Raw genomic sequence first — 18,145 nt, 5'->3', positions numbered from 1 at the left:
CCTTCGCTCCTGCAAGGACAAACTGCCTGGAGTACTTTGTGAAAGGACAGTGTCTGGGGCCCCTCCGTGTCCTCCTGACTCCATCTCTGCAGAGTGACGCCAGGGCATCGTGTTTGCCTCATGAGCACGTGGACAGCCCGCGGGTCTAGGCAAAAGGAGACGCTCGTTTTTCATGAGCTCCACCTTGACCGGCAAGGACTTTCCCAAGGCTTGCCCAGCCCCATCTACAAGAGAAAATAACCACGTCCTGTTCCTCAAGCCGACAGTCTGGCTAGCTGATGCCCAGGTCCTCTGTGTCTCCACCTGGTCATCTCCCCATGTGCACCTGTCCAGTCCTGTGCCCCACACCCTCTTCTCCCGGACACAGGGGAGAGGAACGGAGGCTGTCGATACGCCCCTGCCTCGGGTCTCCGGAGTCCCACAGGAAGGAAATCGCCCCCTGCATGTTTCCCACGGGGACCAGATGTTCACAAGCACCCAAAGGCACGAGATTCAACTTGGCTTCACTTAAAATTGTCCTGGCTATTTACTAATCAGCATGTTTTAATGCACAAACACATTTTTATCTACACATCAGCGGCAATAAAAAGAAATGAACAGAAGCACCCAGATCTTGGTTTTCTTAAATTCCATCGTCCAGGCTGATCTCAGGTGGGGCAGAAAAGCACAAGAGGAGCCGGGCAGGAGGCAGGGTCAGCGGGCGATGGGGCCAGGTCAAGGGGCAAAGAGCAGAGGAAAGGGCCACTACTGGCCACACCTGGGACCATCTGAGCAAAAAATAAACAATGAAATTAGCAGATTACAGCCCTTGAAACAGCATCAAAATCCATGAGTCCACAGGCAAGTAAACGAGAGGAGCCTGTGGCTGGAGAAAGCCTCCTTTGGGTGCGTCACCTGCAGGTGGGCTCACCTGGGCAGTGTCACAGCCCTCTCAGGGACCCTGTTGGCTGCCGACAGGTGTGGCCATCTGAAACCAAGTTGCAGCTCTCAGGGATTCCTCCCCGTGGCAACGATGGTGACGCAGTCCTTGGCCCCCTGCACCTCCTTTTCACGCGAGTGTCCTATGACAGGCCCCAGGGCCACCTCGCTGCCCACACCGTGCTCACACAGCCAGGTGAGTGCTGCCAGCGCAGGGACGCACGGTTCACCCATCTGAGCCCCAAACACTCTGCATCACGCCAGCCTCGGCCGCTCCCTTCACCCAGCACCTGTACCGCCCGTTGCCAACATACGTCTTTCACCTTTGAGCACTTTACGTAAATAACACTTTAATAAAGTGTGTACTGAAGCGAGAAGAGGGAAGACCACGAAAGCACCGTCTTCTGTTGCGGTAGCAAGAGCTCAGCCCCTCCCCACCAGAGCCCCCGAAGGAGGCGATTATAAAGGACAGTTCCACGCTGTTAAGCAACATTATTTCATTTCCACTTGTCATCGAATGTGTCTTAATTGTACAGGAGAAGATGGTGGCAGAATTTTAGGTGGAATTCTGGTGGAAACCCTGCTGGGAAGGGTGGAGAGAGCAGATTTTATCCGCATGGTCATGTCGCGTCTGTGTGGACAATGCCGCAGATGATCCACTGCACCGGGACACCCTGGGAACCGGCAGACTCCCCTCTTCCCTCCCCCACATCAGGTGTCCAAATCCTACCCTCCCTCAAAGCCCAGCTCCTCCCGGGGCCGACATCGGGAGGTGCTGCCCGCTCCAGCCCCTGAGCCCCCACGGCCCTCGCCAAGCAGGGGGCCCCCCGGCCGGGAGGGAGGGTCTCATGGGCAGGTGTCCCAACCCTGCCCCGCAGCGGGCCAGGTCCACAGAGGTTCCCAGGCCCCAGCTGTTCCCAGAGGGGGGCACAAGGGCCTGACCCTCGCCCGCTGTCTGGAGATGATAGCACAAGATAAAAGACCACCCGTCTCCAGGGAAACCCACCCCCCGCCTCCCACCTACCTTGGCGTGTAGCTTGGCCAGCTGCTTCTCGTCCAGGTTGGGTTGTTTATACACCCGCTTCTTATAGCGAAACTGGCACAGAGAGAGAAAAAACAAAACAAAACAAAAAAACAGGTACAATTTCACATGGCTGTTCAGGGGGAATTCCTGAAATTCTGTGATTTCCCTGAAGATGGGGAGTCCAGAGCAAACGCTCCAAGTTTTAATCAAACTACTTGTATCCTCACCACAGAGCCAACGGCATCGTAAGAATAACATTTGCCAGACTCTGTGGCAATTTGGCTGAAGAGCCGTAAGCAGAACCAGAGGGATATGGAGCAGGAAGGGGTGAAGATCCCCACAAGAGGCTGGGCCGCGGGCGACCATTTCCCCCTCCTCTGGCTTCGGGGGCGACGGGCTCCTTCGTGAGCATCTGCTTGCCGTCACTGTGGCAGTTTTCAACAGCTTCCAACACTGACTTCTCTTCCTTGCTGTCAACTTAATTATGTATGAGATTAACACACACGTTAGACACCCAGGGGTGCTGGCATCACCCTCACTCGCCCCTGCAGCCTCGGGCTCTGGAGCTGCCATCCACCCCCTTGGACGAGCAGCGTCCCCTGTGAACTGAAAATGACATTGCGTGAACCAAAGACAGCACGTTTCACTTACTGGAAGGTAATAGGAAAGCCCGAGCCGAAAGCAGCAGTGCTGTACTGCACCCTCCTTATGGGGTATATTCTTGAAAGAATGGAGAGCAGGGACACAAATAGACATTTGCACACTGGTGTTTAGGGCGGCAGTATTTACAATGTGCAACGGATGGAGGTGGCCTAAGGGTACACGGACTGAGGAACAGAATGGTGAACTGTGGTGTGTGCATACAGTGGAATATTGAGCAAGTGCGAGAAGTGGAGCTGTAAGACACGCAAGGAGGTGAAAGGATCCTGTAGACAGCATTTTGAGTGAAGTATGCCAGAAACAAAGGCAAACACTATAATGCCCCATCAATATGGACAATGTATACAATTTATACAATGTATAAACTCAGAATTGAACCCTAGCGCACAGTTTATCAGGGGAACACTTACTGTAATGGTCTCTAGATTGCAAGCTCTTACAGCAGTCACATCTATTCCTGAGTTGTAATGGTTATCTCTAAATTCTGAGATGCTGAGATCTTTGGGTATAACCTGGTCAGTCCCTAGAACTTCAAGTATCTGTGTGACACCCGAGACTCGGGGCTAGAACTTGACAGCTATGAATGCCAGTATTATCCCATACAGCATTTGTTGGAAAAGCTGAAAAAGAGTTCAGAATTCATCTAGAGACACGAATGACGCGGATCTGGTTAGGACTAAGGCAAGTCAGACTAAAGGGTAAAGGACGATATTGATTGTGTTTTAAAACTTCAACTTCTGTGTGACAGCAAAGGAAGAGGTGTGTATTTGGCGCAAAATCTACTTTTTCTGTAGCACACCAAATAATTTAACTTGTATGGTCAGTTTACTCAAACACCATAATTACACGGAACTTTGAATAGGGACTGAGATCTGGTTGGTTTGTACAGGTTAGTGTGAAACCCCGAGACATCCCAGAGTAATTTGGACAGAGAATAAAAAAGTATTTGCAAAGCCCCTCTGAGAGACTGGGGGGAAATGTGGAAATATTAAATTTCCCCACCTGGGGAATTGCTGATATTCTCACAAACATTGGGTACAACCAATTTGGAAGACCAATCCCCTCGATCTTGGGGCTTGCCCTTATGAAGCTTGTTACTGCAAAGGAGAGGCTGAGCCTATTTATAATTGTGCCTCAGAGTCTCCCCCAGAGAACCTCTTTTGTTGCTCAGATGTGGCCTCTCTCTCTCTCTCTATAAGCCAACTCTGCTGGTAAACTCACTGCCCTCCCCGCTACATGGGGCATGACTCCCAGGGGTGTAAATTTCCCTAGTAATGTGGGACATGAATCCTGGGGATGAGCCTAGACCCAGCATCATGGGACTGAGAAAATCTTCTTGACCAAAATGGGGAAGAGAAACGAAACAAATAGTTTCAATGGCTGAGAGATTTCAGATAGTCGGAGGTCATTCTGGAGGTTATTCTTATACATGACATGAATATCCCTTTTTAGTTTTTAGTGTATTGGAATAGCTAGAAGGAAATACCTGAAACTGCTGAACTGCAACCCAGTAGCCTTGATTCTTGAAGACAATTGTATAACTATGTAGCTTACATGGTGTAACTGTGATTGTAAAAACCCTGTCACTTACACTCCCTTTATCTGGTGTATGGACAGATGAATAGAAAAATGGGAACAAAAATTGAATGAATAATAGGGGGGATGGGGAGGTTTGCTGGTTTGGATATATCTCCCAAAAAGTCATATTCTTTATTGCAATCTTGTGGGGGCAGACATATTAATGTTGATTAGGTTGGAATCTTTTGACTACGTGTTACCATGGAGATGTGACTCAATCAACTGTGGGTAAAACACTGGATTAAATTATTTCCATGGAGATATGGACCCCACCCATTCAGGGTGGGTCTTCATTAGCTCACTGGAGTCCTATAAGAGAGCTCACAAACAGAAGGAGCTCAGAGCAGCTGAGAGGGACATTTTGGAGACAAGCTAAGAGCTGACCCTGGTGCTGACACTTGGAGATGCTTAGAGAAATTTGGAGATGCTAGACCAGACTTTGCCACGGAAAAGCTAAGAGAGGATCCCCAGATGCTTAGAGAGAAACACCCTGGGAGAAAGAAGCAAGGACACACAGGAGCTGAGAGAGAGGAGCAAAGACAGAGGCCCAGAGACATCTTAGAGAAAACCATTTTGAAACTGAACCTGGGAGCAAAGGACCAGCAGACGCCAGCCACGTGCCTTCCCAGCTGACAGAGGTGTTCCGGACACCAGCAGCTGTCCTTCAGTGAAGGCATCCTCTTGTTGATGCCTTAGTTGGACACTTTATGGCCTTAGGACTGTAAATTTGTAACTGAATAAACCCCGTTTATAAAAGCCAATCCATTTCTGGTATTTTGCATAATGGAAGCATTAGCAAACCAGAACAGAGGGGATGGAATGTTTTGGGTCCTTTACTTGTATTTTTATTCTTCATCTTATTTTTTTAATTTTTTTTTTAATTTTTTATTTTATTTTATTTTTTAGGAGGTAATCAAAATATTTGGAGTTTTATTTTGGTGATGAATGCACAGCTATATGGTGGTCCTGTGAACAGCTGATTGTACACTGCAGATGATTTTAGGTATGTGAATATATCTCAAAACTGAATTTTAAAAGAAGGCAACAGTGCCATATTATGCTTTGTAGTTCTCCAATGCCTTTACCTAACACCTCCCCTCTTCTCCCAGGCACCCCCAAATCCTTTGGTAGTTAAACATCCTGGAGTGAAACATTCCTGAGGGTGGAGGCCTTGGGAGGGACACTTGGGTTTTTGGTCAAAACATCTGTTCCAATTCCAGGCCCACTTAGCTGAGTAGCTTTGAGCTGGACACTTTTCCCGTCTCAGCCGCAGTTTCCTTATCTGTCACGTGGGGATAACAACCACACTTCCCACGGTGGCTCTGAGGACTGAGCGTGAGATTCTTGGCACAGAGCCGGCGCCCAGCAAATGCTGTTTTGTCCCTCCCTCCTCCACTTCCCTTGATGCCTTCACACTCCAAGGACTTCAAACAGAAGCACAGAGACAGAGCCAAAAAAATGCCCCTGGATAAAAAGAAGAAGTTGAAGGGAAGTGGGTAAACTAATCCTGAAACTTAAAGTCTAATCCAATATAAAGTTTCCAAAAAGACCAACTCATTCTCCTTTCCCTGAACTCCAAACAAAATAGCAATGCAACAGATAGACAAATGTCCCATGTTTGCCCAGACCGAAACTCGATTTTTATTTTGGGAAGTGCCAAGAGCAGCCAGCTTTGAAATCAGAATGTTCTGTGCGACTCGGGCTGCAGGGAGTTCCCGGGGATGGCGTGCAGGCCGTACACTGCCCACGCCAAGCTTCCCGAACAAAACTGGGGGTGAGATCCAGGAGGATTTTCTACCTCTCCGAATCCAGAGGTCATCAGTACTGCTGAACCCCGAAAAGGAAAGCCCCAACTCTTCTGCCCTCGTTCCCCAGCTCCGACAGCTGCAGGCCCATCTGTCAGAGGCACTGAGAGTGGCCGCGGGAAAAGGCCAGGCTTTCCCACTGCGTGGCTACACTTGAAAAGTCAAGAGGAATCCGAGTCAACGGGCCCTTGTTCCAGTTATAAAAATGCACCCCAGGACCTACACTGTCCCCTGGCAGGAGGCTGTGTCTTTAGGACGAGAATGTTTCCTTCTGGAGCCATAACGCCTGTAGCTGGCAGCTCTGGAGGGGTACAGACTCAGAAACACAATCCTGCTCTTGCTATCTCCTCATGGAGCATATTTTACCACAATTATCCAGGGTAAAGAGTAAATAGCAAAGCCTTCCCCTGAGGGGTCAGTCTCCAGGCCCACCAGTTCCTCCCAGGGGACCGCCCGGCAGGAGGGTGGGCCGAGGAGACGAATGAATCTAACGATGAGGACCATCCCTCGGTGCCACAACACCACGTCCAAGTGCTGACCCGGCCCCAAGCTAAGTTCACCTCCCTGGGGGGCCTCACTGGACAGTCACAGTCACCCCAGCAAGTCGGGGCCGATGTCATGCCAACTGGACGGCTCAGGAGCCTGGGCTCAGCGAGGGCTGGTGGGGTCGGCTCTGCCTGAAAGCAAAGCCCGGGCTCCACCAGGGCCAGTGGACAGCCGGGGGGAGAAGTTCTCACGCAAACCTCCCACCCCGGCTGCCTCCGAGGATGTGCTCAAGTTCGAAGCCCCAGTGTCATGAAACTGATCCTCTTTGCAAACGGGATCTTTGAAGATGTTATTATTTTATTATTTAGGGTGAGGCCAAACTGGACTCAGGTGACCTTCATCCATATGGCCAGGGAGGAAACCTGGACACAGTTGGAGAGAGAGAGAGACAGCGGGTGACGGAGGCAGAGGTGGAGGTGTGGACGGCCGGCAGGACCCCACAGGCTGCAGAGGGACGTGGCCTGGCCGACATCCTGGTTTCCGACTTCTACCGTGAGATAAAGTTACGCGGTTCAAGGCATCTAGTTTGTGTTATTTTGTTATAGCAGCCTCAGAAAAGTGAGGCAGACACCCATTTTACAGACTGGCAAACTGAGGTCAGAAGAGCTGCATGGCCTGCCCTGAACCACGCAACTCCCAAGCGGCATCCTCAGAAACCTTTCCCCTGGTCCTACACAGGCTCCATGTAAATGGAGATTCCCAGACCCTCGGCCCGGAAGTCACTGGAGAACCCGGCAACGTGCTGATGAGGTTCTGCCATGGTTCTGAGATCGTGTCCGTGGCTTCAGGGTAATTTCTGGTCGCTGAGACACTGTGGAATCTATTTAGGTGGCTCAGATGCCAGCTACGGTGACATACGTACACTCTCTCATTGTTTAACTAAGTGATGCTATAATAACTATTATTATATTAACTATGGATAATTATTGGCACAATCACATTAATTATATTACAATATACTAATTAGATTATAGTCTTGATTACATAATTATACTAATGATGACAATGGCTATGTGTCTACCTCACTAAGCTGAAATAAACATGATCATTTAATAATTAGTATTCATTATATTAATTAAATTACATTAATAATAAGAATGACTACTTGTGTGTCCTAACACACCACGGAGACATCGTTAGACCCTCTGCGAGCAAGCATGGGGTACAGCAAGCCAGGGCTCAGACCATACTGCCTCATCTTACACCTCAACCACCCTGAGAGGAACTCTCAAGAGCACAGGACTGTCTAGAGAAGCTGGAAGTAGCTGAAAGTAGCAGAAAGGAAGCCGAGCTCCCAGTAACGGTCGACGGGCCCTGGGCCTCGCCACCGCCCAAACGCAGGCCAAGCCCCGTGTGCATCCCCAGAACGCATCGCCCTGGTGCTTGCAGCTCAACCTGGGCCCACGGTTTTTTCATACCAAGATTTCTCTCCAGTGAATTTGTTAATTCTACAGAGAAAACAAATGGATAAAGTTGCACGATGGCCTGTAACACCCAGCGAAGTCAGGTGCAACCTCAAGACCCCAAACTATCTTTGGGGTAATTTCCCAACCCCAATCAAACTTGGAGTTGAGTTAAGGTTTTCTGTCCACCCCGTGTCCAGGCTATGAAGCAGTGATCAACGGACTGGGACAGCAGTACCTCCAGGGAAGGGATGTCCTTGTCCACGGGCTGCGGATACTCGCGGAGAAGCCGCTCCTCGTCCAGGAATTTCCCGTCGCGCCCGTTGCTGGCCGGCTGGAACAGCCCGTAGTTCAGGACGTCTTTCAGGCTCTGGTTCAACGTGCACAGGATCCGCTGCTTTGCAACCCACACTGTAGCGTCGGGGTTAAACCGAATGCACTTCTACAAGGGAGGGAAGACAGACACCTCGTGAGTGACTCAATGCCCGTAGCCTGAGGATGGCCGCTTCGAGCTGGGGGCATGTCTCAGAGACGACAACTTGTTTCTATCATTTCCTAAGAGTTTTTCTGAGCATTCAACCCAGTGCTTTTCAGTCTGAAACATAAGACCTACTAGCCACTTAGTCAGAGGCACTGGGTAAAGAGAGAAGAGAAAACCTAAGCTGGAGCCATCGGTCTTGTGGCTTTGCTTCATGACTGACTCAGATCCCCAGGAATCAATCACCTGTTGCCCTGGGGCAGCTCGCTCTCTCTCTCTCTCTCTCTCTCTCTCTCTCTCTCTCTCTCTCTCTCTCTCTCATAAGGTGATTCTCAAACTCTAGCTCTAGTTAGAACACAGAATGCTGCTTCCCCATGGCCTCCGACAGAGAGTCTGATTCAGCAGGTCTGGGGTGGGGCCCAAGAACCTGCATTTCCCATACATTTCATACATTTCATACATTGTTGCTCCTGGTCCAGGGAACACACTTTGGGAATCATGGCTCACATCTTACGCTGCTCTCGGACATTTCAATACACGTGAGTGCCCTGTCTCGTGAACTTCTAATGGGAAATTCCCGGGCATCGGCATCTCCACCCTACCCATGCGGACCCTTTAACAACCTCAACAACACGCCTTCCAGTGGCCAAGGAAGGTGTGCTGGTTTGGGTATATTATATTCCCCAAAGTGCCCTTATCTTTGATGCAGTCTTGTGTGGGCAGGAAACATATTGGTGTTGATTGGGTTGGAGACTTTTGATTGGATGTTTCCGTGGAGATGTGATCACTCAACTGTGGGGGAGATCTTTCATTGGATAATTTCCATGGAGTTGTGGCCCCACCCATTCAGCGTGGGCCTTGATTAGTTTACTGGAGCACTGTATAAGCTCAGACAGAAGGAGCGAGCTTGCTACAGCCAAGAGGGACACCTTGAAGAATGCACAGGAGCTGAGAGAGGAGCTGCAGCTTACAGAGACATTTTGGAGATGGCCTTTGAAAGCAGACTCTTGCTCCAGAGAAGCTAAGAGAGGACAAACACTCCAAGAGCAACTGAGAATGACATTTTGAAGAGAAGCTGCAGCCTAGAGAGGAATGTCCTGGGAGAAAGCCACTTTGAGACCAGAACTTTGGAGCAGACGCCAGCCATATGCCTTCCCAGCTAACAGAGGTTCTCCGGACACTATTGGCCATCTCCAGTGAAGGCACCTGATTGCTGATGCCTTACCTTGGACACTTCATGGCCTTAAGACTGTAAGTGTGTAACCAGATAAACCCCCTTTATAAAATCCAGTCCATTTCTGGTGTTTTGCATGCCAGCACCTTTAGCAAACTAGAACAGAATGCAAGACCAAAACGTGACCTGATGGGAAATCAAATTGATTACCACACGAGCTAATGTTTGAAAGAGTTAAATAATGTCAATGGCGCCCAGAAACCACTAGTGATCATTTCTCAAAATCATAATAAGAGCTGGAATAACAGCAAGTTGCCATGTTCCCAACTCCTTGGTCCCCTCTCGGGGTCTCACCAACAAGCCAGGAAAAGAAGCTCCAGGCCGAATCAGATTCCAACCATGATTTCTGACTTTTCTTGAATTAAAATTCTATCTTACAGCATAGCCACTCGCAGGGGCTCCAGAACTGGCCTTACCACATTAAAAGCCTTTTCAAAAAATGAGGTTTGACTGACTGGGAGGCTAGAACTAATTCACGGGGGTTTCTGTGCACAGAAGATGCCAAAGTGCCAGCTGTGGTCCCAGCCTGGAGGTGAGCCCGTCCACGTTGGGTAAAATGACCCCACAACTCTTAACAATGAATTGTGCTTCTGCACGGAGCCCGCAACTCCCCCGTGGGAAATGTGACACCACGTGCACAAATGCCCGTTTGTCCCTCTCCAATGTCAAAGGCAGAACTCAAGGATAACTCAGGGCGTCTCCTGGGGCCACATGGCCGGGTGGGCCAGTTGCCCATTTCGGTGACGTGACTTCCAGTCCCCACCGTCCCCCATCCCTGGCTGAGTTAGAAGAAGGAGAAAAGTTACAAGAGTATCTGGAAACTCAGAGCACAATAAGCAAGACGTGTTGGATGTGGTCAGGTGGTGTCACCAATAACCAGCCGATTCCCGTTTCAGGAATCACTGTTGGCCTCTGGTTCCAGCTACACGGTCACCCCAACTCAAATTCCCCAAGACACTCACAGGCAATTCATGCTGTGGGCACCCTCTTGCCTTCTGCAAATGCGTCCCACCAAGGGGGGAACTGAAAGGAGCAGGTGGCTATGAGCCACTTCCCAGGGGACTCAGGAAAAGTGTGTCGTACAACTGGTACCCATCTCATTAGTGAGCAGGGTCAGGGATGCTGAGCCTGGGCAACATCGGGGCCAGCCTTGCACAACAACGAACTATCCTGCCCCTAAAATGCCAAGAGTGCCCCACTGAGAAATTCCCAGAGGAAGGAATGGGAAGTTGGAGGTTGGAAAGCTTGAGTTTCTCTCCCAACTGCATACACTTCCCTTGTGATCCTGGGCAGGCCTGTTAACCCAACTGCTCCGTTTCCTCAATGGAAATCAAGGTGGCTATTTAACCCGTGGTGCTGTTCTAAGGAAAGGACAGAACACACATGACGTGTGAAGTCTCACCACTGATCATGGTGCATGGTGGCTACTCAGGAACAAGCACCATCCCCACCCTCACCTGAGAGACAAGAACTCAGCTGGGTGAGCCCCCCAGCTCCCTGGGAGTGCCCTTCTTTCTGTTGGATGGAGGCCACCTCCACTTTCAAGCAGGTCTCAAGAAGATGTGCGATGTGACCAGTTCAGAAGTTACTGTGGGAAGATCCTGCTTCACTTACCAAGTGCATCGACTCCCCCCGAGCACTCACCATTGGGCAAACCCCAGCTCCAAGAACAGTACCTGGCCCGGCACAGGTGATCCATAAACAGCTGCTGAATGCACCAATGACTGCTGGGAGCTACAGAAATGATAAGCAAACCCATCCTGGGCCACTCTTTGTAGCGCTGAAAGACATTCTCAGCTGCCGTCTGGTAGACAAGGACAGCAAATGCCAAAATAAAGCTCCTTTGGAGATCCAGAGGACTGGGGAGTAATTCCACTTGGGAAGGCATGCGTCCCCACACCCGGCTGCCCAGGAATGAAAAACAATGCATGAGTTTGGGGAGTGGGGATTCCAGGTGGAGGGCTCCGAGAGGGAACTCCAAGAGGTCAATCTGAAGACCAGTGACAGTCAAGTCCAGCAAGTGGAGAGCTAAAGGCAGACAGTGGCTGTGAGTGGCTCCCCCCTTCCCACTATTAGCAGTGTTGTGAGACAAGCACTATTCCTAAAAGGAATAAACACTCACCTGATTGTGGAGAAGAAAAGAATTTATTCACGATCTTGCAAGAACGGGAACCCAACCAAAATGTGGGGCTTGGTGCGCAGAACAATAGACCCAGCAATATTTATTCCCTAAGCCTAACCGCAAGTCCCTCCCATTTCTCCATTGGCTGATACTTCAGAGGTTACACTCTATTCGACAAGCCTAACTAGCCCAGCAAATTTGAAACGTGCAGCCTGCCCAAATTGGAAACATTTGAAATAGGTTTCCCGTGCAAATTTGCAACATTAGGAACTGTTGGAACAAATCTCCACCCCTGACTATAAAGGTTATGCCCAGGCCTCTTTAGAGCCAGTCTGGGCTAGTTTGGTAACAAGTTATGAGGCTATTTTGGGAACCTCTATTCCAAGGCTCCACCCTGCAAGGATAGTAGTTAGTGGGCGGATAAGCAGGGGGACTGACTGTGGATAGTGGGTGGATAAGCAGGGGGACTGACTGTGGATTACAGTTTGTCTTTTTAACCTTCTGCCAATTTCTTAACTGCCCCCCCCCCCCTGCAAGGCACACCTATTCTGTGTGAAAGCTAAACTTAATTTCATTCTCACAGTGTGATGCCCAATCCTGTAACATTTCACTTGAGGAATAAAACTATCACATTCTCTCTAGTCTCTCTACACCCCTGTGGGGTGGTTCTTCCTTTATTATTTGTTAGAGGTGCCTAAAAGCTGAGTGATTTGCTGGAAGACACACACATAGCACAGGTGGAACTGCCAAGGCAGCCCAGCGCCAGGAGCCATCATCAAAAGAGACCGCTCTGCTCCTCCAGCTTCGGAAAGTCTGTGCTCCTGGAGCAAGGTCCAGCACCAGGCACCGGGGTGGGCAGGGGGTGGGAGGAAACATGGAGAAGACCAAGACTGACCCATGTCCACTAAGGAGCCCAGAAACCTGTGGGGTATGAAGATGAAGAAACCTGTGGGGTATGAGGACAGCCATTCCATGAACTGAACGACAACGATGTCCTGAATCCTAACGTGCCAGCCACTGAGCTCACCGTAGCACCCTCGCTACAACCAGGCGTGGATGTCACTGTCTTGCCCACTTCCCAGATGAGGAAACTGAGTCTCAGAGACCCCAAGAAACCCCAACTTCACGTGTCTGGAAAGCGGCAGAGGCTCAGTTTGGACCCAGGTCAAGTCTGCCTGACCTGAAGTCCATACTGTTAACTGACACTTTCCATCTCTCCATAGACGTTCATGGCCACCCTCACTGCAGGCAAAATATAAATTATGTGACCACTGCTGAGAAAACACAAAAGATACTCGTGCTCAGGTCCTTTGTGTATGGGGGAAATAATACCCAGGCTCAGATCTTCTGATCACTTATAAATTTGCCCTGATGTTCAGTATTTACAATTAAAGGGGAGAAACAGTTTACTCTCCATGACAAAGGGCAACATTGGGGAGACTCTAAATAATTTTTTTTCCGAAGAAGTAGAGTCTAGCCTCCGAGGTACCAACGCCTCTTAAACATAAACAGAAGTGATAAGGCTCAACGTGGTACATGCTAGTGCTGGAGGGGGCAGACGTGCCACGGATATTAAACATGCCGCACAATTCTGGAAAAAAGTACACAAGGAGAGCTATGAAACATGGTGTCCTTTCATCTAATAATTGGGCTTTGGGGAGTAGATACAAAAGAAAATACTTGCAAGAACAAAAAAGCGATGGGAACAAAGATTTTTATCCCAGTCTAATTCACAAGAAAAAAAACTTGGAAGCAGCTCATCAACCTGACAATAGCAGATGGTTACTCTCCTCAGGGCGTTCCAATACAAAGGAACAGGCTAACCCAAGCCCCAAGCAGACAGAGCAGGTAAACAGATGGGAGATCGGAGGCCAACTATCAAATGCACAACCAGTATCAACTACTTGCTGATGACGCTCAAATCTAAGAGCTCTGTGATGGTTTGGAGGCTTTACGGATGCCAGAAAAGCATGTTCTTAAATTTAATCCATTCCTGCAGGTGTAGACCTTCTGTAGGTGGCAACTTTAAGTTAGGTTACGTCAACTGAGATGTGACTCATCGCATTCAAGGTGGGTCTTAATCCTCTTACTGGAGTCCTTTAAAAGGATAAAACATGTAGAGATGAAATTAAGAGAAGCTCACAGAAAAAAAGGCCCCAGAGAAGCTAAGAGAGACAGAAACGGAAAGAGAGGACACACAGGAAACAGATAAGAAGCCAATGAAGCCAGAAACCAGAAGCAATGAAGCCTGGGAGAGAAGGACCAGTAGACACCGTCATGTGCCTTCCGACGTGACAGAGGAGCCCGAGCTCTCCAGGAGCGGGCCTTCAGACTCCAGGTATCATCCTGCTGATGCCTTGATTTGGACATCTTCACAGCCTAAGAACTGTAAATTCTAAGTTAATAAATGCCCATTGTAAAAGCCAACCCATTTTGAGTCTAGTACATTCCAGCAGCCTTCGCAAACGGAAACAAGCTCCACCCATCCAAGCTAATCGCCCGCCCACCACCCACACACCCTCCACCACCAACTCCTCCCCTGACTCCTTCATTCCTTGCTTCCAGTATCAATGGCAGGCCCACCCCCATTCCAAAAACAAGAGATATTCTGAGTTCTCCATGTCCTGCACCTTCTGCGTTAGATTACATTAGCCTATGGCCTCAAGAGCTCTTGAGTTTCTCATCTGTCCCACCACAGCTGCCCCTGGGCCACCACCCTTTCTCCCCTCAGCTACGCCACCTGCCCCAGTGCTGAGCTCACCTGCATCACTCCTGACCCCACTCACCTGACTCTGTCCCAAGGGACATGGGGAAGGGCTGACGGTGGTCTGGCTCCTACCTCCTCCCCAAGGCATGTCCCACCTGTCGACACCTCCTCCTTCTTGCCCTTACACACACACACACACACACACACACACCCATATTCCAACAATACCAAACCATTCTCTGGCAACTCCGTGAACAATCTAGGCTGCACATGTGCACTTGTACCTCCAGCTGACCATCCCCACCTCTCCTCATTTGCCGGGTGAAGTCACACTCACCCTTTCCACCTGAGTCCAGAACAAGCCCTCTCGATGAAGGCTCCCCGGCCTCCCCAAAGGATGAGCTGACCACTGTGGACCCTCAGGTGGAACCCAGGAGCTGCTCTGACTGCCCGCAGACACCCCCTTTCCTGCACAGCCTGGCAAGGCCACAGCCTCTCCATCCTGAATTTCTTGGTCTACTAGGAGAGTTTTACCAGTGCTGTATTTTGCCTTAGAACATTTATCTTTCCCTTTCTCGCAACTGATAGGCAGGAGTCCATACTTCTGTTAGTCATCTGAGCTTCTCACGTGATACCCTGAACCCCCTGGTGTGTTTGGGCTGGGGCTGGGTGGCTTAAGATATGCAAAGCTTGCAGCTGGATGTAATCTCCAAGGCCAAAATCAGAGCCAAGTGGCTTTTCACTTGTGTCCTGACAAGCAATGGATTCATCGTGAGATTTGAGTAATTTTGGAATGAGAAAAGGGGCTGAAATGGTAGGGAACTACAAAACCTAAGGAGTTTATGATTGACATCAGCCTTGGCTTGATGGATACAGAAACTTAACATCAGGGAAAGCTCCCAGGATTTCTTCAGGCCAGCTTTTGTTTTCTTTCCAGCACCTCAGAGGCTCTGATCTTCCAAAGGGAGGTGTGTCTCAGCACAGGTGAATTACCCCCTCTTCCTTAGAGATTCACTCCATCACACACATTCTCTCTCTTACGGACCACGGCAATATTCAGCAGATGACAGCATCTCCCTGCTCCAGACTACGGGCTGCTTGAAGACAAGGGCTATGTTGTCTTTGCACAGCCATACCTAAGCTCAGTATATGCTGATAGAAGTGAGCTGCAATAGGTAAAAAGGCTGCAGAAATGGAATAATCAGATGGTAAGGAAAGGTCTGCAGTCTCTATAATGACGATGGCAGTGGCAGCTACCATTTACTGAGAACTTGCTTTGTACCAAATGCATTGCAAATGCATTATCTCATTTAATTCTGGCAGTCATCCTAAGAGGAGGGTCTACACCACCCAAGTCTGCAGAGCTGTGGAAGGCCACATCATTAACCAACATGAAATACTTGTTCTTCCATCGGTAAAGCTCGGGGTCAAGCTCAAATCTCAAATGCAGACACCAAGGGTACTCTCATATCTGCTCACCATGAGCTATGGGTATTTGAGAAGATGTGAGGTTAAAACCGAAAATACCCAGACACAGTGGGGAGAAAAGCACTAGTGCTGAAGGCAGACAGAGGTGGACACCCAGCCTGATCTACCCTCCCAAGTGGCATGGCCACAGCCAGTCTCTTCAACACCTTGAGTGCCACGTGCCCAAGGTGGGACTATCCTGTGTGGATTCATGCACGTGACCAATGGTGCATCACAAAGGCTTGCAGCTTTGGTGCCACGTGCCCACCAGCAAGTGGTCGACATGCATTTTACCAAAGCTGAAGAGCTTCTGGCCCACTGGGGCAGCAGGAGCTTCTTAGGGCCATTTTGATTGTGACAAGAGGGCAAAAGAATTTCAGACGGGAGAGGAGATTTCTTCCCAAATCTGTTCTGGGCCTTATGAAATGGAGCTGACGACAATGGTTATTTTGTAAGATTGTAATGGGAGTAAGAGAGTGTCTAGACAAAGCATGAAAGAATGGTAAATATTATATTGTATAAACATATGTAATTAAGTTGGTTGTCTGAAGCCTTAAAAGACCATCAACAACCCAAGGCTAGAATTACACGGATATATTCAGGTACCACCTTCTCCGCGAAATCTGCTGATTCACATCCTCAGGGTGAGATTAAATCCACCTCACTCTGACTTCCACCCAACCCATCCAGAAGAAGCAAGGACAAGGGAGGGGTCTGGCCACGCATTTAGGGCTGGGGTCCAAAAGGGGCACATCCTGACCCACTGGGTTCAGGATCCAGACTTGGAGACACAAGACTCCAGACTGAGGCCAAAATCCCAGCTCCGTGAATGCTTGCAAGCAGCATTCAGCAAGAACTGGGGAAATTCTGAACGAAATCCAAGTTTCTGAGCATATAAGCCATTGCAAAGGAGAGCACTGCACATTTAAAACTTCCTCTGCAATTATGGTTTATGTCACCATCAATTTCTTTATGATGCATTTTAAAAGATCCGTATTAATATAGCCTGGCAGCGGCCATTTAAAGGTGCGTTTAGGAGTGTTCTGGCCTTTAGCAGACGTTCATTTATAACGTGCATATTTGCAGACCTCTGAAATATCACCAACACCAAGGTCAACCCAAAATTGTAATTTCTAGAAATGCAACAGTTCAAATGCAATAATACTTTACGCTGTGGACAAAGACCCATCAGGCTGGCACTTCTAGTAACAAACACCGAAACACTGGCACCGATAACCTGTAAAGCTTAAAACAAAGGACTTCTAGGGAATGGGGACATGCTGGGTGATTTTGACCTAAAAGGACAATCTGACCTCAGGAGGCTTCCTGCAAGTGCCAAGCTAGCGTTCCCGAATAGCAATGACGTATAAAACTGTCATGAAATAGCAATGAGGGATAAAATAGTAATGAGGGATAAAGTGGACATGGATTAATGTTTTCAATCAGCATAACAGTTTCAAAAAAATAAAAGCTCAATAGCAGCACTGGTGCTGTGGTGAGAGTGAACGGTTTACTGCATTTCTGGCGATTTCTAAGGGGCTGCACGGTCACCGTCCGCCATTGTCAAGGTGAGAGTCAACCGTGAGATGCTGGCTCAGGTTCCACTGGTGATTCAAGTGCTCCTTGGAGTTGAATTAATTTTCCTCTTTTAATAGCGACTATTTCAGACAGGGCCAGAGGAAAGCAGAAAATCAGATGCTAAACACAGAAGTCCATTTGGATGCGGTCAAAGTGGGTATAAAATAAAGTGAAACAATGGGTAATCAGGATGGGGGGTGATTAAATAATCTTGACTGTAAACATGAGGCACTAACTGTGTACCTGTCAGTTGGGCAACTTTAGGGTATTGAATACACCATCTTCTCATGACATTCTCCCAGAGACACATATAAGAACTTCAACTGCCAAAGAGGAAACACTTCAAAAACTTCAGAAATGTTCCCAGAACCCCACGGCTGCAAGAGGCAGAGGGGAAATTAAGGGGAGCCCTGAAGGCCAAGCCAACGAGCTTCAACTCGACGTCCTCCCCCACCGGCACCCAAGCCGAGCTGTGAATCTAGAAGATCAATGCACCAGGGGCTCGTAAACTGTCCTGGAGAGGGGAGAAGGGACCCAGCGGGAGCTGCTGCGATCAGATGGCAATAAATGTCGCTCGGAAGTGGGAGAGGAGGACACTTCCCATCCACACAGAGGAGGGGAAAGG

The 18,145-nt window shown here is 49.1% G+C and overlaps 1 protein-coding gene across 1 annotated transcript in view; it reads right to left on the bottom strand.

The window, feature by feature from the left end:
• Nucleotides 1-18,145, bottom strand: part of SHANK2 (SH3 and multiple ankyrin repeat domains 2) — a 624,412-nt gene that overhangs the window by 496,255 nt on the left and 110,012 nt on the right. The window contains exons 4-5 of the mRNA XM_037841736.1: nucleotides 8,173-8,376; nucleotides 1,943-2,014 (exon numbers count right to left, since the gene is read on the bottom strand). Coding sequence (XP_037697664.1) covers nucleotides 1,943-2,014; nucleotides 8,173-8,376 — 276 coding nt within the window. The remainder of the gene's footprint in view (nucleotides 1-1,942; nucleotides 2,015-8,172; nucleotides 8,377-18,145) is intronic.

The sequence above is a fragment of the Choloepus didactylus genome, chromosome 6 (genome assembly GCF_015220235.1).
Source record: "Choloepus didactylus isolate mChoDid1 chromosome 6, mChoDid1.pri, whole genome shotgun sequence".
Taxonomy (NCBI): domain Eukaryota; kingdom Metazoa; phylum Chordata; class Mammalia; order Pilosa; family Megalonychidae; genus Choloepus; species Choloepus didactylus.
This window is presented reverse-complemented; position numbering and strand designations above follow the sequence as displayed.